At 42.6% G+C, this 24,442-nt stretch overlaps 1 protein-coding gene and 1 non-coding gene across 6 annotated transcripts in view; both read right to left on the bottom strand.

Moving 5' to 3' along the window:
* Positions 1-5,470: 5,470 nt before the first annotated feature.
* TRNAD-GUC (transfer RNA aspartic acid (anticodon GUC)) lies at positions 5,471-5,542 on the bottom strand. The gene has a single exon. It is a non-coding gene; the product is annotated as a tRNA-Asp (tRNA).
* Positions 5,543-9,744: 4,202 nt separating this feature from the next.
* MAP3K20 (mitogen-activated protein kinase kinase kinase 20) overlaps positions 9,745-24,442 on the bottom strand; it is a 174,335-nt gene continuing 159,637 nt past the window's right edge. For all 5 annotated transcript variants that reach the window (XM_073807566.1, XM_073807567.1, XM_033860012.2 and 2 more), the window contains 3 exons: positions 22,761-22,835; positions 20,102-20,252; positions 9,745-12,374 (listed from right to left, as the gene is read on the bottom strand). In XM_073807566.1, coding sequence (XP_073663667.1) covers positions 11,674-12,374; positions 20,102-20,252; positions 22,761-22,835 — 927 coding nt within the window. In that variant the 3' untranslated portion in view covers positions 9,745-11,673. The remainder of the gene's footprint in view (positions 12,375-20,101; positions 20,253-22,760; positions 22,836-24,442) is intronic.

Below are 24,442 nucleotides of genomic sequence, written 5' to 3' on the forward strand. Positions count from 1 at the left end.
TCCTAAGTGATAAGAGCATTAGGAGCGTCTTTTGTTCTAATATTTGACCTTTGACTCTGGTTCCTGACACCAAGCTTCTAGATCCTTTGGCATTTCCAGGGTGATGGGAATTGCCTTTTGCACTAATGAGATGATTCTTGGTAAGCTCCTGGATGGGGCTGGTCACAAGAAAGACAAAGTCATGATTAGAAGTTTGGGATTTTCAGCCCCACCACTCGTTCTCCAGAGGGGAGATGGGCTGGAAAAGGAGTTAGTAATTGATCACGTCTATGTGATGAAGCCTTCATAAAAATCTCAATAGTATGGAGTCTGGAGAACTGGCTTGGTGAACACATGGAGGTGCTGGGAGAGTGGCACTTCTGGAAAGGCATGGAAGCTCCGAGCCCCTTCCCACTTGCCATGCCCTCTACAGCTCTTCCATCTGGATGTTCATCTGTAGCCTTCATATCATTTTGTAATTAGCTGGTAAACAATGAGTAGACTGTTTTCCTGAGTTCTGTGAGCTGCTCTAGCAAATTAATCAGACCCGAGGAGGGGATCATGGGAACCTCTGATTTATAGCCCACTGGTCAGAAGCACAGGTGACAACGTGGACTTGCAATTGACATTCCAAGTTGAGGAGTGTGCGTGGCAGTCTTGTGGGACTGAGCCCTTAACCTGGGGATCTGACACTATCTCCAGGTAGACAGTGTCAGAATGGAGTTGAATTGTAGGCCACCCCTGCTGGTGTGGCAGGACTGCTTGGTGAGGGGGAAAAACCCCACCCATGTGATGTCAGAAGTGTTATGAGTGTGATAGTAATGTGAGAGTAAAGGAGAAACATAGGAGTGGTCTAGGTTTCCTACTCACAAGCCAATCTTTTCTTTTATAAATTTATTTTATTTATTTATTTTTGGCTGCATTGGGTCTTTGTTGCTGCGCGCGGGCATTCTCTAGTTGTGGCGAGCAGGGGCTGCTCTTCGTTGCGGTGCGCAGGCTTCTCATTGCAGGGGCTTCTTTTGTTGCAGCGCACGGGCTCTAGGCAGGGGCTTTAGTAGTTGTGGCTCATGGGCTCAGTAGTTGTGGCTCACGGGCTCTAGAGCACAGGCTCAGTAGTTGTGGTGCATGGGCTTAGTTGCTCCGCGGCATGTGGGATCTTCCCAGACCAGGGCTTGAACCCGCGTCCCCTGCATTGGCAGGCGGATTCTCAACCACTGCACCACCAGGGAAGCCCCCAATCTTTTTTAAAAAGCAGACATTTCTATCCGTATAATTTTCTTGGTACAGTTCTTATAAATTACACATACAAAGACTTACAAAATCCAGCCAATGTGTTTGCATATGCCCTTCTAGCAAACAGTGTAGATTAGACATTAGAGAGTAAAAATGTGCTGGAAGAGTATGCCTATGCCCTGTTCTAAGAGACATGATGGCAGCTGTCTACCCTTGCAGCCTACATGGCCATGCATTCTATTGTTTGCCATCCTCACACTTCTCTCTTCACAGGCCACAGGACCAGGGAGGGTACCTGCCCAGCCTAAGATCAACTGAGCAACCTGGGCCTTCTCTGGTCTGTCTCAGATATATGATCTGGGCCAAGTCGATTCTCTCTCTTTTGGGACTTTGAGACAAGGACTATGGAAGGAATTTAACAGTTACAGGTGGGAGTTGCAGCTGAAAGTTCAGGAAGTAGCATGAGGGATGGGAAGCCCCCTGTCGGTGCAGGCTGAAATATGGGGGAGCAGCAAACAGCCGATGCTGGTGGCTTGGGAAGCAGCAGCGTGGGGAAGCTGAGTCATTGACGGTGGAGCGTGGGGCAAGGAGCCAGCAGCCCACCCCAGGCCCTTGGAGCCACCTTCCCTCCAGTACCAGCCTTTGTGGGGTCCTGGCCTGGTACAGTGCCACTTCTTTGATTACCTTGGTCAGATAGCTGACTTCTATGCCTCAATTTTCTCAACTGTAAAATGGAGATAATAATAGAATCGACCTCATAGGCTGAGGAGATTAAAAGCAGGAAGGGCTTAGAACTGGGCTTGGCACAACATGCTCCGTCAATAATGTTAACTCTAATCAAAATTATTTCTTCCACGATATGTTTTATATTACATTACAATAAATTTGTGTTTGAACAAGCTAGCATGGGATGTCGTTTCTTACAGTGAAAACTCAGTAAAATAAGCAGGTGGTGCTATTATCCTTTGAGTCTCTTTGGAACTTCATCTGTGTGGGTAAGAAGTAGGGGATTTCTGAAAACTGACCATCTAGCATTGGATGGCTCATTTTCAGTAAACTCATTTTGATTCTTTGATAGAATAAGACAGTGATTTACTATAGTGGCTTAAATTTAAGGAATGGTCATTATTGAGTGTGTTACATCAAATGGAAGAACTAGTAATTTTTAGACTTTTTTTAGACAAAGACAAGTAATTGGGTAAGCTAAGTCCTGGGAACTTCAAGTTCAGAGCCGCAGGTCCCCCAGGCAAGGATGAAACACATACAGTCAGAGGAAGGGGTGGTATACAGTAGGAGCCAAAGAACTGTCAAAGGAGCAGGGAAAGAATTATTCCTGTCTCACAAAATAGAAGCTTTCTCTTTTTCCATTTTATGTTTCGATCTCTTTCTTTCAAAATTTCTAATTTAGTCCATAGGGAAATAACTCCGCCTACTTCTGACACTTGTTTCTGAATCGACAATGGAAATCAGAGAGAACGCAGGGCCTGTGCCTAGCTCACGAGGACTCCAGCAAACTTTCGCCTGACCGAACTGAGCATTAAAATTCCATAAAACAAATGCTTTCTCTGAACTACCATAAAATCCAGAGGGAGCTGACACAGGCCTGATAGAAGAAAGAGAAAATGTAATTGCCTGAATGTTTTGGTTTTAGAAGCATTTAGTCACACCTAGTCCATAATGACTCTCCCAATCTCCATGGAGACTTAAGAGGTCCAGCTATACCAAAATAAAATAAGTGTTAACTGACAGCTGCTGGACCTCACAAACACCAGTTTCACACATGATTAAACATTTCACAAAGCACTGCTTCCATGAGAACAGGGTAGGGAAGAGCCTAGGCTGGGGACCTTGAGTGCTGCCTTGCCTGTAACTGGCTGAGTGACTGGGCAGACACTTCACCCTTACAAGCTTTGGTTTCTTCATCTGTAAAATGAGGACATTGAACTTTGGGAGATGGTCTTCAAGATGCCTTCCTGCTCTAACACTCCATTGAAATCTGCTCAGGTTCAACATTTAGGCTGGGAGAAAATATAAAACAAGCAGAAAAGGCAAAGCTCAGGAGAGGAGATATCAATTTATAATTAGGGAGTACAGAGATTTTAATGGTGTCTGTGGTAGCCAACCTGCAAGATGACCCTGTGATTCTCACCTCCTGGTATTCACACCCTTGTGTCATCCCTCCCGTATGGAATAGGGTGACCTGTCTAAACAGCAGGATATTACGGGACATGCCTCAGTGTGACGTCTGAGGCTACATCAGAAAAGACACTGTGGCTTTCACTTTACCCTCTTGGATCTTTCTCTCTGGGGGAATCCAGCCACCATGTCATGAGGATACTTAAGCATGTGGAAAGGTCCACACGAGGAGCAACTGAGGTCCTGTGCCAACAACCAGCTGCATGTGAGAGAACCATCTTGGAAGCAGAACCTCCAGCCACAGTCAAGCCTCTAGATGAGTGCAGCTCCACTGAACATCTTGACTGATGCTTTATCAGAAGCCCAATCCAGAACCAGCCAGCTAAGCCATTCCTAAATTTCTGAACTACAGAAACTATGTGAGATAACAAATGTGTTTTCTTAGTTCAAGCCACTAAGTTTTGGGGTGATTTGTTACATAGCAGTACATAGCTGTTAGAACATCTATAAGAAAAATACAGTTGTTCTTGTAGAGTGTTTATATAACATGCACTGGCTATCTCACCTTCGTTTCTTAATTTATTCACTCATCAGAAAATTTATTCTGTTCCAGACACTGTGCAAGGTGGTAGAAATTCAGGAAAAAAATGAAGTTTCCTATCTTCAAGAAGCTCATAATTTGGAAGGCTGGGGATGGCAGGGGACACGGTGGTAAATCGTAAGTGCTTATAACAGATGCCACTTTGATGTCTCTGCCTTAATATCGCATTTTCTGTTTGTGCCAGAGTTCTGAGTACATACACTTTGTCTGTGACGTCAGTGGTCGAAGAGAGTGCTCATCAGCTACTGCTGCATGACTGTTTTTGGTTTTAATAAAAGTGATCGATACCATCAACTCCCCCTTTAAATGCTAATGAATGCTTTAACACAGCAGATGCAGACATACGGTACACTGCAGATTAAAACTAGGCACAAAATTAAATTGCTTACACATAGCAAAGGAACCAGTTTGGACATCTTGATAATCAGCCAGAGTCAGCTGACAAATCTTGAACTGTCCTTGCACTGAGGCTATGCCTTCCCTGTCTCAGCCAGGACAGGCATCATCTGGCATCAGGAGTGCACCTGGAGCCCGTGGGGATGAGAAGGGAAAACTGCCAGGTCAGACTTTCAGTAAAACTTCATGTACTTTTAGAAGCAGTCACAGCAGGACTAGAGAGGGCACTGGTTTTAGGAACAACTGATATTCATTTAAAAAAAAAAAAAAAAAAAGAACTTTGTGGGGAGGTCCCTAGTGGTCTAGTGGTTGGATTCTGCATTTTCATTGCTGTGGCCTGGGTTCAATCCCTGGTCAGGGAACTGAGATCCTGCAAGCCTTGCAGTGCGGGCAAAAACAAAAAACAAAACAAAAAAAAACCCAGCAAACTTTGGGTCTCTGGAAAGGAAAGCCATATAGTGAGATTCTATAAATGTCTAAAAGGACAATGTCTGTGTGTGAATTTCTTGGATATATGTAATATTTCTATTCTTTTTTATTCCTGTGACATTCATTTCTTGAGATTTGGTGTTTATAGTGCTATACGAGATACAGAAATTCAAAATGGAAAATGAGCACAGTTTGGGCTTCCCTGGTGGCGCAGTGGTTAAGAATCCGCCTGCCAATGCAGGGGACATGGGTTCAAACCCTGATCCGGGAAGATCCCACGTGCCACGGAGCAGCTAAGCCTGTGCGCCACAACTGCTGAGCCCGCGTGCCACAACTACTGAGCCCATGTGCCACAACTACTGAAGCCCGTGCGCCTAGAGCCCGAGCTCCCAACAAGAAAAAGCCACTGCAGTGAGAAGCCCGCGCACCACAATGAAGAGTAGCCCCCACTCACCACAACTAGAGAAAGCCTGCACGCAGCAACAAAGACCCTACACAGCCATAAATAAATAAATAAATACATAATAAAAAAGAAAAGAAAATGAGCACAGTTCACTATGATCCAAGGGGCTACTTCTTGGGAAAAATAGGCTGGCCTTTCCCTTGGAGGCCTTGGCACACCCAGAATCTGCTCTCAGTGATAAGCCCCCCAATTTTTTTTTTTCGGCCACACTGCATGGCTTGCAGCATTATTAGTTCCCAGACCAGGGGTTGAACCTGGGCCACAGCGGTGACAGCACTGAGTCCTAACCACTGGACTGCCAGGGAACTCCCAATAAGCCCCCAGATTTAATCAGTGTCTCAGAGTTATTCTCAGGGGCCAATTCATATTAGCAAAGCTCACAAGAGACTGATGTAAAAATCAGAACGGCAATTTTTTTTTAACACTAGAAATGTAACTCTAAAGTGGATTGGAGGGGACTTCCCTGGTGGCACAGTGGTTAAGACTCTGTGCTCCCAGTGCAGGGGGCCCGGGTTCCATTCCCGGTCAGGGAACTAGTTCCCACATGCATGCCCCAACTAAGAGTTCACCTGCCACAACTAAGACCCGCTGCAACCAAATAAAAAAAATAAATAAATATTAGAAAAAATAAAGTGGACTGGAGATTCCTGTTAAGGTCACTTAATGAGCATGGGATTAGTATAAGAATTTAGATGATTTAATGGCTTGTTAGCCTGATTAATATATTAATCAATTAATGTATTCATTCAATAAACAGACTGAGTACCAACTATGTATTGGAGATACACTGATGATCAAGATAGGTGCAGTCCCTGCCTTCATAGAGCTGATGGTTTAGTGAGGAATACAGAGAAGCAGACTTGGGGACAATTTTAACAGAGGGAGATACATCTGATTAACTACAAGGTCCTATGTGAACACATGAAGAAGGGCCTGGGGATCAGGGAGGGCTTCCTGGAGGTAGTGAGGTCTTAGCAGAGAGCTAAATGATGACTTAGCTAGACAATGCAGGGGAAGCTGGGTGGAGAGAGTAGAAGTTTTGAAGACAAGAGAGAACATGGCAGCGTTTCAGTTTGATTGCTGTGGGGAGAGGCAGACAGTGATGTGGAAAAGGTAAGCAGAAGCCCAATCATATGACCGTCTCCACAACAGGTTTATATTTCCCTAACCAAGTGGATTCTCACATCTGTTTGGAAAGGGCTCTGCGGACAATATATTGTCCTGCTTACTGGTCTCCAAGACGATTGGGCAGATTATGCCCTGTGTGAAGGCCTGGTGTGGATAGTATTGCTAACCTTTTCCTTTGTGGACCACCTATTCTGGCCTTCTAAGGCTGACCGCCTCTGGCTGTCCCCAAACCCACCCTCTAACCCTCCCACTGCCTCTAGAAGACTCGTGCTCTCTTTGGATGGCCTCATGCTTCCGGTCTGATTTTTAAACACGTTTTTCAGGTCTGGGAGGTATTGAGATGTTTGTGGCCCTTCCATTGATGAATTCTTGGAGGTTAGTTGTATTTTCCTACCGTCAGGTTCTTGGGCAGCACTGCACTGTCCTCACAGAGCACCTTCAGGGGAGTGGGAACACAAGGGTTAAGCAATGGTGCAAGGGACTATGTGATAAAAGGCCCCCAAGAGGAGTCCAGAATGGGTCAAATGGCTGGAACTGTGGACAGAGGCCTTTGGGGAAACAGGACGTCAGCTGGACCGTGAGGGCTGAGTGAGGTTCATCTAGGTGGTAGGGAAGGAATTTCTTTGGGAGAGCTGAGTAAACCGAACATTGGTTATGGAGAGTAAACCTTGATTTTAGTTTTGAATGAACTATGAGGTCACAAGTCTGCTTTATTCTTTAACTCTCTTGATTTGCTCATGCATTATCTGGCCAGCCAGTGAGTCAAAGGGATAGGAAAATTGAATGAGAGGTCACTGGTGCCTGCTAGGCTAAGGCCTTGACAATTCTGACAATGGATCTGTCATTTTTTTCCACCTCCGCAATCTCATATACCAGTTCCAGGAACAGCAAATAGACAGAGCTGGGTCCAGATCTTATGCTCTGACTTCCCCAGGCCACCCTGGCTTCACTGCAGCTTCTCAAATCCAAGTGATGGCAAGAGATTTTATAAGCCTCCTCACTACAGCGTCTCTAATTTCAAATTTCAATGATGTTGCATTCTGAACAAGCTGGCACAACCAAATCGTGGTTGTAACTGAGCAGTTTCTGAGAGCCAGAGTTTCAGAAGCATGCCATGTCTATAGCAACTTGTTGAGGTGAAATGCTCAATTACAGAGAACATACATAGAAGGCTTATAAAATATTTGGTATTTCTGAATTGGAATAGCTGCAGTTAAGTCAGAATGCTCTGAGCTGTGTGCAGGATGTTTTGACCCTGCCATTTTGAATTACTGGACATCCTGATCTTGATGTTTTGACCCTAGGACTTTTTTTTTTTTTTTTTTTTTGCGATAAGTGGGCCTCTCACAGCTGTGGCCTCTCCCGTTGCGGAGCACAGGCTCCAGACGCGCAGGCTCAGCGGCCATGGCTCACGGGCCCAGCCGCTCCGCGGCATGTGGGATCTTCCCGGACCGGGGCACGAACCCGCGTCCCCTGCATTGGCAGGCGGACTCTCAACCACTGCGCCACCAGGGAAGCCTGACTCTAGGACATTTTGACTCTATATTTATGAGTAAAATATTGTGATCAGAAATCTATAACTACTGAGAAATGTTTGTCAAGAAAGAATGTCATTATGCCAATTTAATTCCCTGATATTCTATCCAACATAATAAAATTTTCCCATTTTTATATTAATTTTTTATTGTATCGATCCTCCCCCATGGGATCAGTTCCTTTCAATGCAAGTTTTACAATGAAGATTTTGTATATCAATTTTTCTGTTGTTCACACCAAATATTACCAGTTATCACTTGTGTCACTGTGAGTCTTCTTTTGTAGCGGTTGTTTCTTCATCCAATTATCCCATTTCAGATTTTACTATTCTAAATTTTACTGTGAATACTTTGAAACATGGCAATTTAGGGACTTCCCTGGCGGTCCAGCAGTTAAGACTCCGGGCTTCCAATGCAGGGGGCATGGGTTCCATCCCTGGTCAGGGAATTAAGATCCCGCAGGCCACGCTGTGCAGCCGAAAATTAAAACAAAAAAACAAACAGAAAAAAAGGCTGTTTAATTTGTATTATTTTTATGAACTACATTCAGGAATTGGTTGAAAATAATTACGAGGTTACGTTTATTTCTAAAGTATCCTTGATAAATAATCTCTAGGTTCTCCTTTCCATATTTGGGATTATTCAATTATTCAGGTTAGTTCTATAGAATTGCTAGTCTAGTGACTGTGCAAAGAGCAAAACATCCCGCTTTGTCTGGGCAATGCCTGGAGTGATGACTGCCTCTTTGGTAGCAACCAGTATAGACTCAGCTGTTCCAGACTTGATCAGAAGCCTACGAGGGTTGACCACATCACCCACACACAGAGGTGCCCAACTCAAAGAGATACTTTCTTAATTTATTCCTACTATAATTTTTTCTCTTAAAATACCCCTGGTGCGTTTTTTTGGTGGTGTTTGTTGGTGGTTGTTGTTATAAACTCAGCCTCTTGCAACTGATTTAACTTGATGGAAAAAAGAAAGTCCCGTTCATCCTTGCTCTGTCCTTGACTTACATTCATCTTTCAACCTGGCAAGCAATTTGTGGTGAATAAGCATCATTAGGAAAAAACATAACATCCACTCTTATTATTTCTTTACAAGCAAGAAGCAGACTCCAGATGTTCTTAGTTTGGTTTTGGCTGGGAGCATTGAGGTGACAAGTATTTTTTCATGAGATCTTATGTAGTGGTCAGTTTTGTGCACTTTTGGAATAACCTCTTTGTGATCAGCTACTGCACTAACTAGGGATGAGGTCATTAAGTCATTTTACTACCAGGCTGGATTCTCTAACAAATAGCCCAAGAAAGCAAGAAAAGCGGAAACAGCATGAAACAAGCAATCACTGGCATAATACCTTTTAAACCAGAGTCTTAAATAATCCCCCAGAATGCGCATTTTGTTTAATAATTAGAGCCACACTTTGTGCTCCCATCAGAGCGACCCAGTTAAGAATACATTCAGCTACTTATCCAGAAATTCTTTTTTTTTTAAAACAAATTTATTTATTTGTTTATTTATTTTTGGCTGTGTTGGGTCTTGTTGCTGCACGCAGGTTTTCTCTAGTTGCAGTGAGCAGGGACTACCCTTCATTGCGGTGCACAGGCTTCTCATTGTGGTGGTTTCTCTTGTTGCGGAGCACGGGCTCTAGGCGCACGGGCTTCAGTAGTTGTGGCTCGTGGGCTCTAGAGCGCAGGCTCAGTAGTTGTGGCACACGGGCTTAGTGGCTCTGCAGCATGTGGGATCTTCCCGGACCAGGGCTCAAACCCATGACCCCTGCATTGGCAGGCAGATTCTTAACCACTGCACCACCAGGGAAGCCCTATCCAGAAATTCTAATCAAAGAAAATATTTTATTGTTTATTTGGAAGCAGCATGCTATGAAGATAGCATACTTTGTATTAGCTCACTTTAAAAAAAATTAAACATGAACAAAGGACAAAGGGAAAAAAATAATTGAAAACAGACTGTGGTTGATACAAGCTTCGTGAGAAAGGATCACAGTGGAGCTTAAAACCTTAGAGAAGTTGGTTATCCATGGTGGAAAAGAGGACCTTGGTGTCTGATGTCACCATTTCCCATCGCTTTTGCTTGTAAATGCAGATGGCAAACAATAAGAGTTAGACAGCTGAGTTGTTGGATTGATGTTTAGGTCACAGCTTCCCTTGCAAGTAAAGGTCATTTCCTATAACCTAGATTTTAATGCTGCCCAAATGCAGTTTGCACCTCCAGGCCCCAAGCACTGTATTAGAACAGGGCAGCTACTCTGGGAATATACGCATGTACTTGAAGACCGGTTTCTATTAAAAGAGACCTCCCCCCAAGCCCCCCGCCATCCCCAGAATTGCCAGTGTGTCATGTGGTTTTCTACAGAGCACTGAGAATCCTATCCAGGCCAAAGGACACTTGATATTCAGGGTTAGTGAATGTTGAACAGAATCTCAGAAGGTACTGAAAGTAACACTTATTCATTTGACATATAATATGTTCGTTGCCACCTGACCCTTTGATTTGTAAAAATATGAATTTCCCAAGCTGGATCCCACAATTCCTGTCCTAAACTGCAGGCAGTTTCCGCCCACCCGTACCACTCGCCTCTTTACCCCCAGCTGCTTACAGCTTTCTTGCTACAAGGATGGTATTTACTGTCTTGCTCTAACAGGCTGTTGGTAATTTTAAATTTCTCTGGCTTTTAGCTTGTGATGTTATCATCCCGTTCTGTGTCTGTTTTCTTTTAGATTTGAGAGTGCTGACATCCCAAGAGGACTTCATGGACCGTTTTTTTCCCCTCTTTGCTCCTCCTTTGGCAAAATATAGAAAATGATATTCAAGGGCAGTCCCTGGGAACTTTGGGAAAGAAATAACCACAAATCTCCTAGGCAATTGAGATCTTTGGTTTCTGGTGAGTCTTAAGGTATGATATATGGCATCATAATCAACATTAAGTTCAATAACCTTTTTTTTGCCTAAAAATGACAAGTCAAATCAAGTTGGCTCTGACTGTGATAAAAACCCAAATATCTTCCTAAAATAAATACTAACCAGCAGTGTGGAGATTGGGTAAGGCAAGTGAGGCACTTGCCTTGGGCACAAAATGTAAGGGGACATTAAAAAAAAACCACCTCAGTAATCGAGATAAATGATATTTTAATGCAATATTTTTAAAAGAGAAAATTAATGCAAAAATTACATGATGAAAAAATATCAAAATTCTAAATACAGGATCAGTAACAGTGCCTTGCCAAGCCATATGGGAGCCTTAGACAAAAGGAAAAATCAGTAATGCTTACTCTGTCTTTCTGTAGAATTTCGATTCTTTATCACAGTTATTTCGCATTAATTTTCATTTATTTAAATAGTACACTAGAATATTATTTATCTTGATTACTGAGCTTTTTGATTCCTCCCTTAAATTTTGCACCCAAGATGAGTGCCCCATTTAAGATAAGTTTTTCCATTTAACCTCACCCTAGTCTAGGCCCTGCTAACTAGAACAGCAATGGCTAGGGTAATAAAATGGTATATTCCCTCCTCTAAAGATGTTAATTCAGGGAAATAAAATATGTTTGGTTATATTTAAGTCTAGTTACCTACACTGGACAACCAACACCCATAATCTGGCCCTGTTTTGGCTATAGTCTCACTTAGAAGGTATTTCCCAAATCCAAAAAATGGAAAGGTTGTCTTTTTGTTAATTCTTTTGGAAGGCAGCGCATTAGCAAAATCCATTACATTAAAAAGAAACGTGCTAGGAAAAGATCAGCCAGTTCAATTCATCAAAAGTTTCTCCTTCCGCGGAAGTTTCCTCTGGGTCTTTCTCTGTTGGTCTTGGCAGGAGAGGGCCTGTGGGGTTTTCTCCGGTATTCCACCCTTGTCCATCCCCCTTCACTGACTTTGCTTTCCTCTTCATTGGCTCGTGAGTCGGTGTCTGTGCGCAAAGGCATCCCTGGGATGGTCCTGGGTTGATGGGAGGCATTTGGGCTTCTCTTAAAGTCAGGTGACTGATGAGTATTGAGTGCTGACTGAGAAACCCTGCAGAATTTGCCAGAGTATCTTTCTCTTGAAGGAGTGGAATGCTGACTTTTTCCACTGACTCTTCCTCTGAGAGAAGAATTGAGCGATAGGCTAGCACGATTGTGTTTGTTCCTGCTTCTATCTGAGTATCGACCCCTCTCTAAAGAGCTGTCAGTATTAAGACTGGAAAAGTCACTATCCCTGGAGTTGAGATGCAGAGAAAAGAAGTCTTTGGTCAGTCCATACTGAGTAGGAGAGGAGCTTCTGGACTGGTTTATAGGTGTTATCTGTTGGTACTTAATGGGCACCTGGGTCCGTCTCACAGCAGCAGCATAGGAGTCCTGGTCATTGAGATAGGGGAAGAATTGTGACCCCAGGATGCGGTTGCTCTGGGAGCGCTGTAAGGAGGTGTTGGATGCAATCTGCCGCATCCTCAGAGTATCCAGCCACTGGCAATCAGCACCTGTGGAAGAAATGGAAATGAACATCTTTGAAGCTACAGTAAATCTGCATGCCTAACTCATAAGCCTGTCTCAGGATACTTCAAGCCTATTTGGGAAGCTCAAAGTTTTACCATTCATAGACATTCTAGGCTAGTTATAAGGACATTTCCTTTATTATTATAAATACTTAAAAAAATAAGGACATTTATACTTACCGAATTTATGCTACATGCTTGGCAGTGTTCCAAAGGCTTTTTGTATAGTATCTCATTTAACCCTTCAAAAATCTTCTCAGGTCAACACTAATAATATCATTCTAGAATTGAGGAGACCGAAGCTTGAGAGGGGAAGTCACTGGACCCACGGTCACTCAGTTAATAATCTCAGGTCCTTCTGCATCTAAATCCCATCTTGTTCCCACTTAGCCATGTTGTCACTTCTAGAAATTGCTGTTTCAGTGTCTTTGGATGGCAGAGGTATGTTTAGTAAACAAAAGGCTTTTTGCCAACCAGCACTTTTAAATCCTCAAGACCCCTAAATGCAGATAAAATAAATTGGGTTCTAATAGTTGAAATAGCTAAACATTGTTTGGGAGAGAGACTGTTCATATCTCCAGAGGAGAGATTCCTGAGGTTCAGGGATAAGAAATGTTTTCTGCATGAAAAATGAAGCTTCATGGCAAACAGGAAGAAGTTATGGTAAAAGAAAATGGTTAATTAACAAGAGCCATTTAGTAAGCTATATTTCAGTGAATAAGCAAGTTCCTCACACTTAAGATCTCTGTCTTCCCAAGGGCCTGAGTTGCCCTCATTCTTGAGTTCCCTGGTGTCCTCACTGAGCTACTCTGGCCATGCTTGTGCCGATGGAGCTTCTGGAGAGGAACAGAGCATGCTCACCTCCCTCTGCCAGCAAGCAGCCTCCCTCACTGCTCTGCACAGGTGACTCACGCCTCTCAGGTGAGGGACGCATCCAGATACAGGCGACCTCCTGTGTTCAGACACTCCTCACAGGCTTCATTCAACCACCACACTCTTTCTTCCCTTCATTTGGACTTCTCTGAAATCCTAGCTTCCAACAGAACCCTGATTTTGTTCAGTGTCCAACCCCCTCCATGGAGCCATGTGCATGGGGGAAGCTGACCACATCTGGCTCTAAGGCAGACTTTGATTAGTCCAGGCCAGACATAGCGATGCCATGGTCGGGAATGCACAAGGTGCTCAGCTCTGGCCATAGCAACCTGAAAGGTAGTCTGCAGGGGGTTTCTAAGCAAGTCTTTCTTACTCCAAAACATGAGAACAGGGAAGGGATTGACCTCTCATTTCCTGTGGGCCTTATCATATGTTTTTTGTTTTTTTTTTTTTACATCTTTATTGGAGTATAATTGCTTTACAATGGTGTGCTAGTTTCTGCTTTATAACAAAGTGAATCAGTTATACATATACACATGTTCCCATATCTCTTCCCTCTTGCATCTCCCTCCCTCGCACCCTCCCTATCCCACCCCTCTAGCTGGTCACAAAGCACCGACCTGATCTCCCTGTGCTATGTGGCTGCTTCCCACTAGCTATCTACCTTACGTTTGGTAGTGTATATATGTCCATGCCTCTCCCTCGCTTTGTCACAGTTTACACTTCCCCCTCCCCATATCCTCAAGTCCATTCTCTAGTAAGTCTGTGTCTATTCCTGTCTTACCCCTAGGTTCTTCATGACATTTTTTTTCTTAACTTCCATATATATGTGTTAGCATACGGTATTTGTCTTTCTCTTTCTGATTTACTTCACTCTGTATGACAGACTCTAGGTCCATCCACCTCATTACAAATAGCTCAATTTCGTTTCTTTTTATGGCTGAGTAATATTCCATTGTATATATGTGCCACATCTTCCTTATCCATTCATCCGATGATGGACACTTAGGTTGTTTCCATCTCTGGGCTGTTGTAAATAGAGCTGCAATGAACATTTTGGTACATGACTCTATTTGAATTATGGTTTTCTCAGGGTATGTGCCCAGTAGTGGGATTGCTGGGTCATACGGTAGTTCTATTTGTAGTTTTTTAAGGAACCTCCATACTGTTCTCCATAGTGGCTGTACCAATTCACATTCCCACCAGCAGTGCAAGGGGGTTCCCTTTTCTCCACACCCTCTCCAGCATTTATTGTTTCTAGATTTTTTGATGATGGCCATTCTGACTGGTGTGAGATGATCTCATTGTAGTTTTGATTTGCATTTCTCTAATGATTAATGATGTTGAGCATTCTTTCATGTGTTTGTTGGCAGTCTGTATATCTTCTTTGGAGAAATGTCTATTTAGGTCTTCTGCCCATTTTTGGATTGGGTTGTTTGTTTTTTTGTTATTGAGCTGCATGAGCTGCTTGTAAATTTTGGAGATTAATCCTTTGTCAGTTGCTTCATTGGCAAATATTTTCTCCCATTCTGAGGGTTGTCTTTTGGTCTTGTTTATGGTTTCCTTTCCTGTGCAAAAGCTTTGAAGTTTCATTAGGTCCCATTTGTTTATTTTTGTTTTTATTTCCATTTCTCTAGGAGGTGGGTCAAAAAGAATCTTGCTGTGATTTATGTCATAGAGTGTTCTGCCTATGTTTTCCTCGAAGAGTTGGATAGTTTCTGGCCTTACATTTAGGTCTTTAATCCATTTTGAGCTTATTTTTGTGTATGGTGATAGGGAGTGATCTAATCTCATACTTTTACATATACCTGTCCAGTTTTCCCAGCACCACTTACTGAAGACGCTGTCCTTTCTCCACTGTACATTCCTGCCTCCTTTATCAAAGATAAGGTGACCATATGTGCATGGGTTTATCTCTGGTCTTTCTATCCTGTTCCATTGATCTATCTTTCTGTTTTTTTGCCAGTACCATACTGTCTTGATTAATGTAGCTTTGTAGTATAGTCTGAAGTCAGGGAGCCTGATTCCTCCAGCTCCGTTTTTCGTTCTAAGATTGCTTTGGCTATTAGGGGTCTTTTGTGTTTGCATACAAATTGTGAAATTTTTTGTTCTAGTTCTGTGAAAAATGCCAGTGGTAGTTTGATAGGGATTGCACTGAATCTGTAGATTGCTTTGGGTAGTAGAGTCATTTTCACAATGTTGATTCTTCCAATCCAAGAACATGGTATATCTCTCCATCTATTTGTATCATCTTTAATTTCTTTCATCAGTGTCTTATAATTTTCTGCATACAGGTCTTTTGCCTCCTTAGGTAGGTTTATTCCTAGATATTTTATTCTTTTTGTTGCAATGCTAAATGGGAGTGTTTTCTTGATTTCACTTTCAGATTTTTCATCACTAGTGTATAGGAATGCCAGAGATTTCTGTGCAGTAATTTTGTATCCTGCTACTTTACCAAATTCATTGATTAGCTCTAGTAGTCTTCTGGTAGCATCTTTAGGATTCTCTATGTATAGTATCATGTCACCTGCAAACAGTGACAGCTTTACTTCTTCTTTTCCGATTTGGATTCCTTTTATTTCCTTTTCTTCTCTGATTGCTGTGGCTAAAACTTCCAAAACTATGTTGAATAAGAGTGGTGAGAGTGGGCAACCTTGTCTTGTTCCTGATCTTAGTGGAAATGTTTTCAGTTTTTCACCATTGAGGACGATGTTGGCTGTGGGTTTGTCATATATGGCCTTTCTTATGTTGAGGAAAGTTCCCTCTATGCCTACTTTCTCCAGGGTTTTTATCATAAATGGGTGTTGAATTTTATCGAAAGCTTTCTCTGCATCTATTGAGATGATCATATGGTTTTTCTCCTTCAGTTTGTTAATATGGTGTATCATGTTGATTGATTTGCGTATATTGAAGAATCCTTGCATTCCTGGAATAAACCCTGCTTGATCATGGTGTATGATCCTTTTAATGTGCTGTTGGATTCTGTTTGCTAGTATTTTGTTGAGGATTTTTGCATCTATATTCATTAGTGATATTGGCCTGTAGTTTTCTTTCCTTGTGACATCCTTGTCTGGTTTTGGTATCAGGGTGATGGTGGCCTCATAGAATGAGTTTGGGAGTGTTCCTCCCTCTGCTATATTTTGGAAGAGTTTGAGAAGGATAGGTGTTAGCTCTTCTCTAAATGTTTGATAGAATTCGCCTGTGAAACCATCTGGTCCTGGGCTTTTGTTTGTTGGAAGATTTTTTTTTTTTTTTGCGGTACGCGGGCCTCTCACTGTAGTGGCCTCTCCTGTTGTGGAGCACAGGCTCCGGACGCGCAGGCTCAGCGGCCATGACTCACGGGCCCAGCCGCTCTGTGGCATGTGGGATCTTCCTGGACCGGGGTGTGAGCCCGCATCCCCTGCATCGGCAGGCGGACTCTCAACCACTGCGCCACCAGGGAAGCCCTGGAAGAATTTAAATCACAGTTTCAATTTCAGTGCTTGTGATTGGTCTGTTCATATTTTCTATTTCTTCCTGATTCAGTCTTCCAGGTTGTGCTTTTCTAAGAATTTGTCCATTTCTTCCTGTTGTCCATTTTATTGGCATAGAGTTGCTTGTAGTATTCTCTCATGATCTTTTGTATTTCTGCAATGTCAGTTGTTACTTCTCCTTTTTCACTTCTAATTCTATTGAGTTGAGTCTTCTCCCTTTTTTTCTTGATGAGTCTGGCTAATGGTTTATCAATTTTGTTTATTTTCTCAAAGAAACAGCTTTTAGTTTTATTGATCTTTGCTATCGTTTTCTTCATTTCTTTTTCATTTATTTCTGATCTGATCTTTATGATTTCTTTCCTTCTGCTAACTTTGGAGTTTTTTTGTTCTTCTTTCTCTAATTGCTTTAGGTGCAAGGTTAAGGTGTTTATTCAAGATGTTTCCTGTTTCTTAAGGTAAGATTGTATTGCTATAAACTGCCCTTTTAGAACTGCTTTTGCTGCATCCCATAGGTTTTGGGTCGTCCTGTTTCCATTGTCATTTGTTTCTAGGTATTTTTTTATTTCCCCTTTGATTTCTTCAGTGATCACTTCGTTATTAAGTAGTGTATTGTTTAGCCTCCACGTGTTTGTATCTTTTACAGATCTTTTCCTGTAATTGATATCTAGTCTCATAGTGTTGTGGTTGGAAAAGATACATGATACAATTTCAATTTTCTTAAATTTACCAAGGCTTGATTTGTGACCCAAGGTATGATCTATCCTGGAGAATGTTCCATGAGCACTTGAGAAAAATGTGTATTTTGTTGGTTTTGGATGGAATGTCCTATAAATATCAATTAAAAGTCCATCTAAAAGTCCGCCTGCCAATGCAGGGGACACAGATTCGAGCCCTGGTCTGGGAAGACCCCACATGCTGCAGAACAACTGGGCCCGTGAGCCACAGCTACTGAGCCTGTGTGTCTGGAGCCTGTGCTCCGCAACAAGAGAGGCCACAACAGTGAGAGGCCCGTGCACTGCGATGAAGAGTGGCTCCCACTCGCCGCAACTAGAGAAAGTCCGAGTGCAGCAAAGAAGACCCAACGCAGCCAAAAATAAATAAATAAATAAAATAAATTTATATATATTAAAAAAAGTCCATCTTGTTTAATGTATCATTTAATTTAAAGCCTGTGTTTCCTTTATTTTTCATTTTGGATGATGTGTCCATGGGTGAAAGTGGGGTGTTAAAGTCCCCTAATATGAATGTGTTACTGTTGATTTCCCCTTTTATGGCTGTTAGTATTTACCTTATGTATTGAGGTGCTCCTATGTTGGGTGCATAAATATTTACAATTGTTATATCTTCTTCTTGGATCGATCCCTTGATCATTATGTAGTGTCCTTCTTTGTCTCTTCTAATAGTCTTTATTTTAAAGTCTATTTTGTCTGATATGAGAATTGCTACTCCAGCTTTCTTTTGGTTTCCATTTGCATGGAATATCTTTTTCCATCTTCTCACTTTCAGTCTGTATGTGTCTCTAGGTCTGAAGTGGGTTTCTTTTAGACAGCATATATATGGGTCTTGTATTTGTATCCATTCAGCCTTATCATATCTTTATGTGATGACTGTGAACATGAGAGGAGCTAGGCTGAGGGCAAAGGCAACATATTGAGGATGGCAGAGTGGAATGAAGGAAAGGTTCATTTCTCATCCTTAACATGGTTGAGCAGCTTATCTTACTGCACCTGGAGCCTGGCCTACCTCTGGACTTTTTGTTATGGAAGACAATAAATTTTATTATAGTTAAAACCTGTTGTTGGGTTTAGAGTACTGCCCAGGATCCTGGGCCCCGTGGCTGGTGGGCATTTAAAAACACCTAGTCTGGGACTTCCCTGGTGGTGCAGTGGTTAAGAATCTGCCTGCCAGTGCAGGGGACACGGGTTCGAGCCCTAGTCCAGGAGGATCCCACATGCTGCGGAGCAACTAAGGCCATGCACCACAACTACTGAGCCTGCGCTAGAGCCCATAAGCCACAACTAGAGCCCATAAGCCACAACTACTGAGCCTGCATGCCTAGAGCCTGTGCTCCGCAACAAAAGAAGCCACCGCAATGAGAAACCCGCACACCAAAATGAAGAGTAGCCCCCGCTCACCGCAACTAGAGAAAGCCGGGGCGTAGCAACGAAGACCCAATGCAGCCAAAAATAAATAAAATAAATTAATTTAAAAACAACCAAAAAAAACACACCTAGTCTCCTTGGCAAGCGAGTCCTTATAGTGGAGGACACAGAAGCTAGGCTCTCATAACTCAGGGACACTAGCCATCAGGGTACTTTGTTTCCATGCCACCAAAGAACCTTCTGTTATGGCTTCTCAGGTATATTTTCTTATTGGGAAGAAGAGGCACTGATCAGAAAACGTGTGTTTCTGGTTAGTTGGGGAGGTATGTTTCTCACGGTGAAAAGTGATTTGCATGGGGTTTTATGTATCCATCTCCTGCATGTTTGTTAGTCTGACTCTGGGTTGTATTAGAGTTTCTGGACCTGCAAAGGTGAAGGTCAGAACTTCTTCCCTGAAGCTAGCAAATAATGACCAGTTCAACAGCAAGTCAGCCTGCCTTCCTCTGTTATTTCCAAATGGTTTCTTTATAGTGTCTGTAATTACTGTCACCACTACCTAGCATACGTATTTCATGTTTTCTCTTTCTCTATCCTCCCTTCTTTCCTTCCTTCCTTCCTTTTATTTTCCCCCTCGCTCCCTTCCCCTATCATTCTCTTTCTTTTTTTTTCATTTTTTGGCCACACTGCACAGCACGTGGGATCTTAATTCCCTGACCAGGGATCAAGCCTACACGCCCTGCAGTGGAAGCTCGGAGCCTTAACCATTGGACCGCCAGGAAAGTCCCACCCCTATCATTCTTATGCTTTGATGGATCCATGGTGCTCCGGACTCAAGAGGTCGCCCCAGTGATAGCAGTGATTCTACAGGAAGGTTTGCTGGACATGGAAGATGATTCTTATCTTTATCTACAATTTGGAAACTAAATATATATGTGTATAAATATACATACATATTTATTTAAATTTATTTATTTATTTAAATTTTATTTATTTACATACATATTTTATTTACCAATATAAAATAATCACTAATTTTCATCTTTTATGGTAGTTATCCAAATATTATACTTTATTATAATATGTCCCTATTTCCAAGCCCATAAATACTACTTTCCATATAATTTGTGTATAAAACCCAATATTCTAAAAAAAGAAGAAGGAAGTATTATATTAGAAATCTATGTCAATTCACAGCCTGGCGCTTATCCCTCGTGAGGATTTGACATTTCCGCTTTGGAACATGTCTAGCGCACAGCTGACTTACTTGAGTCAGACCTGCTTCCAGCGTTGCCCTCTGAGTTGGGGAATAACGTCTGGATGGCAAGCTGGACAACTTTCACTTCATCCTGAGGTTTCGTTCTACTCCACTGAATTGAATGGACGTGCTTAGTGCTTTTTGGAGCTCTAACATCGCTCTGTAAAAAAAAAAAAAAAGGGAGAGAAACCCACAACCAAATATACACACGTTTATAAAATAGGAAGGAAGGAAAACCAGGTTATCATATCCCTTCAGTGTAACTCCTTAGAACACTATCATAATGCATTAGGTAATATATTTGCACGGTTTGCCTGAATATGGTAATCTGATTAAAAGAAAAATTTTAACTACTTTATTCCTTAGTGGACTATAGTAGTTAAAAAGGTGGTTGTCTTCTCTAAGAATTTGTTAGTTGGCAAATCTCAACTTACCTCTTCGTTTAATACGTAATGATAAACATAACGATGTCTTTTGTTTATAGTAGTTGAACTCAGATATTTTGTTGAATAAATAAAAATCTGACCACTATTTTGCCCAGGACTGCCTGTGATCATCCTGGGTAACCGGGTGAGTGTGGGTAGGTCGGTGGGACTAATTACCCCCATGGGAGGGTACAGGGTAACAAATGCAAAAGTGAGGCAGGATAGAGAATTAAGAATAAGGATTAGAAAAAGGAGAGGACGCCGGATCAAGACACACCACTTTCTTTGTCCTGTGCGCCCTTCATCACCAGGTGTCACAAATCAGGCTAGATTGGAGAGCCTCAGGATTTGATACGGTTATGAAAATATATATTTTTTAAAATCCTGAAGTGACTGTTACAGACACAAGTAGCGTATCATCATGGAGCCTGAGAAGGAGGAAGAAGGAGAGGAGGAAGAGGCAGGAGAGAGAGAAAGAGAAGGAAAAACTTGGTGAGGTGTATCTCCAGAACTAAGGCAGGTAGAGATGAAACTTGGCTGTTATGACTGTCCAGTTACTGAAAGAGGGCTTTTCCTTAGTAGTGGGGGGCGGGGGCTGGTCAACAGGCTCTAGAATAATCCAGATTCCAAGTTCCTCAAGACCAGTCACCTTCTTTTATTTAGGTTCTGTGCCCTGCAGGCAATGCTTTGACAATGAATGCTCTTTCTCAGGTGCCTCATCCCTGACAGGCAGTGCACCCTGGGTGATGAGGATAAATCATTGCTGTTGTCCTAATTAGCTTCCAGCATCGGGTCACCCTGGATAAGCGGACTGTCCAGGGTTTGGATTTCTCACGTTCAAAAGCCACACCCTGGCAGCTCAGAAGACCGTCCCAGTGCAGCAGCGCACGAAGTCCCACTCCAGGCTGACTTCCCTCACCTTACTGCTAGGAAGGGAACAGATAGAACAGGAAGAGTGGAAACTGTATTCACAGTCAGAGGACCTGGGTGTGACTCCACCGACTCTCACTGACTACCCCAAACCTCGGGACCGCCTTTCATCTCTCTGAGCCCGTTTTCCCTAGCTGCCAGGTGAAGACGATGCTCCCTGTTTTTGACTATTTGCACAAGGTTAATGAGATAACACAGGTGTAAGCTCCTCTTACAGTGCCTAGGTCATGGCAAATAATTCTTAAATGTTTCTTGGGTGAATAAATGAGTGAATGAATGAGGGCATGTCCTATTAAGGGTAGCTGCATACTAATATCTCCATGGGTGCCAAGACTCTGCTATAACTGTTTCCCTCCACCCCGTTCCCCCAGGGTTTCTCTACCTCGTGAAGCAGATTCTCCCACCACCATGAAGACCTTGCTGATTTTTAAAACATAATTAGATCATTTAAAGCAGCAGACTACTTAAAACACCCACTGGCTTCCCATGGTGCTTACAGTAAATCCAAACTCTTCACTGCGGCTCTGGAGGCTCTAGGCTCGGCCCCGCCCACCTCTCTAGCCTTGTCACGCCCTCTGTGCTTCAGGAACTTGCACTTGCCCTTCCTCTGCTGTTCCTTGTTGCCTCCCCCTCAGAGAAGGAGCCTTCCCTCACCATCCAATCTAACGCCCCGTGTCTCACTATTTTCTGGTTCTCACTTATCACTCTGAGATTTACTTATTTATCATCTATCTCCCCCCACTGGAGTACATATAAGCCTCGAGAGAGTAGAGATTTAGTCTATCCTAATCACGGAACGTTACTCGTTGGTAGGTATTTGCTCAATATATGAATTTTAATTTTAATAGCACATTTTTCTGAAGTATACGTTTTTCTATTTTTCCATGTATAAAATATGTGGAGTCTGGTTTTGATAGTAGACCCCCCTTATCCCCAGGTGGTAGTAGAAGTTGCACTCTGTGAAGAATTGCTGATCTACCTTCACCCCTAGACTCTAAGCACCAAGAAGGCAGAGCTCTGTTTTGGTCACTGTTCCGTATCCCCAGTACCTCACACATGCATACGTGGTATGCAGAAGGTGCTCAATCATTAACTGACGAATGAATGAATTACTACCTCAATCTCTAGGCAAGTGTATCCCATTCTCAATCCTTCCCAACACTTCGTTAGAATAATTGTATTGATCTTCCCATACTCATGTTGGTTAAGTAGTTTCTCTTCCAATAAATTTTAAGAACTCTGAGGGAGCAAATAAATCCCTACGGAGAAACTGATGGTGAAGCCAACAGGTGCCCACCCCCTGCCCAGCTTACCTCATATGTGACTGTGCATTCTACAGTCTGATTTTCCATTATTCCTATAATCCACTTCTCCATTACAAACGGGGGCTGAAAAAAACAAAAGTTAGGATGGGTGTAGTGCCATCGTACAGCCTGCCCTGCTACAGCGCAGGTTTCTTGGAGGCCGGCTGTGCCATACACAGCTGGCAGATAGGGCGCGGTTCAGGTTATCATGAAAGCCATGATGTCAGATTATTAGGAAACTCATGTTGGTTCACATGTGATTACTCACAACATGCTAATGTCTAATGTTTGGGGGTTTGGTTTCATAACATATCCTTTCCTATGTTTGTGAACAGCTAATCTTGTCTCCCACAATCTTCTCTTTTCCGATACATCACTCAATCCAATCATTAGGTCATTAACTCAAGCTAATGTCTGGAAGCCTCAGCGGAAAGTTTTCTCACCATTAAGAGAAAGCCTTAACAACCTTAGAAGACCCTAAAATGGTCTTTTGGTTGCAAGCAGTGGCTGGTTTAGCGGCTTCACAACCACCCTGCTATCAGGCTACCCGGCAATGCTGCAGGTGCAAATGAAACTGGGAAGACATTTCTCCACTATATTAAAATAAATGAGTAATAAAGAAGCCTATGCCTTGGATCCTATTTTAAGTTTGATGAAAATGGTCTTTATTAGAAGTGAATCTCCACTCTCTTCCCACCCCCCAACCCATCATTCCAGGTTTAAGGCTGCAAATGACTGGCCATGAGATAGGCACAAAGCAAACGTGGTAGAGATTTAACTGGGCTTTTTTTTTTTATCAAGAGAAAACCAAAGAGATTTTTATTAACATGTATACCTCATGTATACACAGGAGATACCCAGGGAAAAATGAGTAACTCAAAGAATTCAGGATTAAATGCCATCTTTATAGAGAAAGGGGAAGAGGGGGATGCAGGCCCCTTGGAAGAGAGTAAATGGTTTTTAGGAAAGATGAATGGGCCCTCAGAGGGACAGACGGAAGGTTTGTGACAAAGTTTGTCTGGGTATGGAGTCGACTTCTAGTCTCTCCTGTGACAAGAATCAATCTTCTCTGTTTTGTTTTTCTTCCTTAATTAGGATTTTTATTATTTCTGTTGATGTTAAAAAGTTCTACAGATTTTGAATGGCCCGCCCCAATCCTGTTTTTCCCATAAGCCCTGTTAATGTTGCTGCATGATTTTGCAGAAGATATGGTTCCTCTAGAATGTCTATATGGCCTTAGAGCAGAAGCACCTGTATTCAGTTTTATAACTCCACCCCGTTCTTTTTGCTCTGAGTGACTTCCTTCTGTTATCAGGCAGTGACTTGCTTCTCAGTGACACTGAAGCCACTAACAACTGGCGGCAACCAGAGATGGCACAGGTGGGGAGGAAAGAGAAAGTGTGTGTCCAGTCTCCAAGATACCAAAACACAGTCTGTCCCAACAGAATAAGGGAAAGGTGAAAGCAGATCATAAACTTGGTGATAAATAACATAACTTCCAGTTACTCAGGGCAATCCAACAAGGAATATGCATATGCTTCTAAATTAAAAGGACTTGGGTGGTTAGCAACCTCATGCCTGGGAAGCGAACACATTCGCAAGTCTAATGCTGTGGCTTTGAAGACTCTTTGCACTTCCCCACTTGTGTTTGTACCATGGCTCTTTGCTGCCAGCCCCATTTTCCTCACTGA

Source organism: Tursiops truncatus, chromosome 7, assembly GCF_011762595.2.
Source record: "Tursiops truncatus isolate mTurTru1 chromosome 7, mTurTru1.mat.Y, whole genome shotgun sequence".
In the NCBI taxonomy this organism is placed as follows: domain Eukaryota; kingdom Metazoa; phylum Chordata; class Mammalia; order Artiodactyla; family Delphinidae; genus Tursiops; species Tursiops truncatus.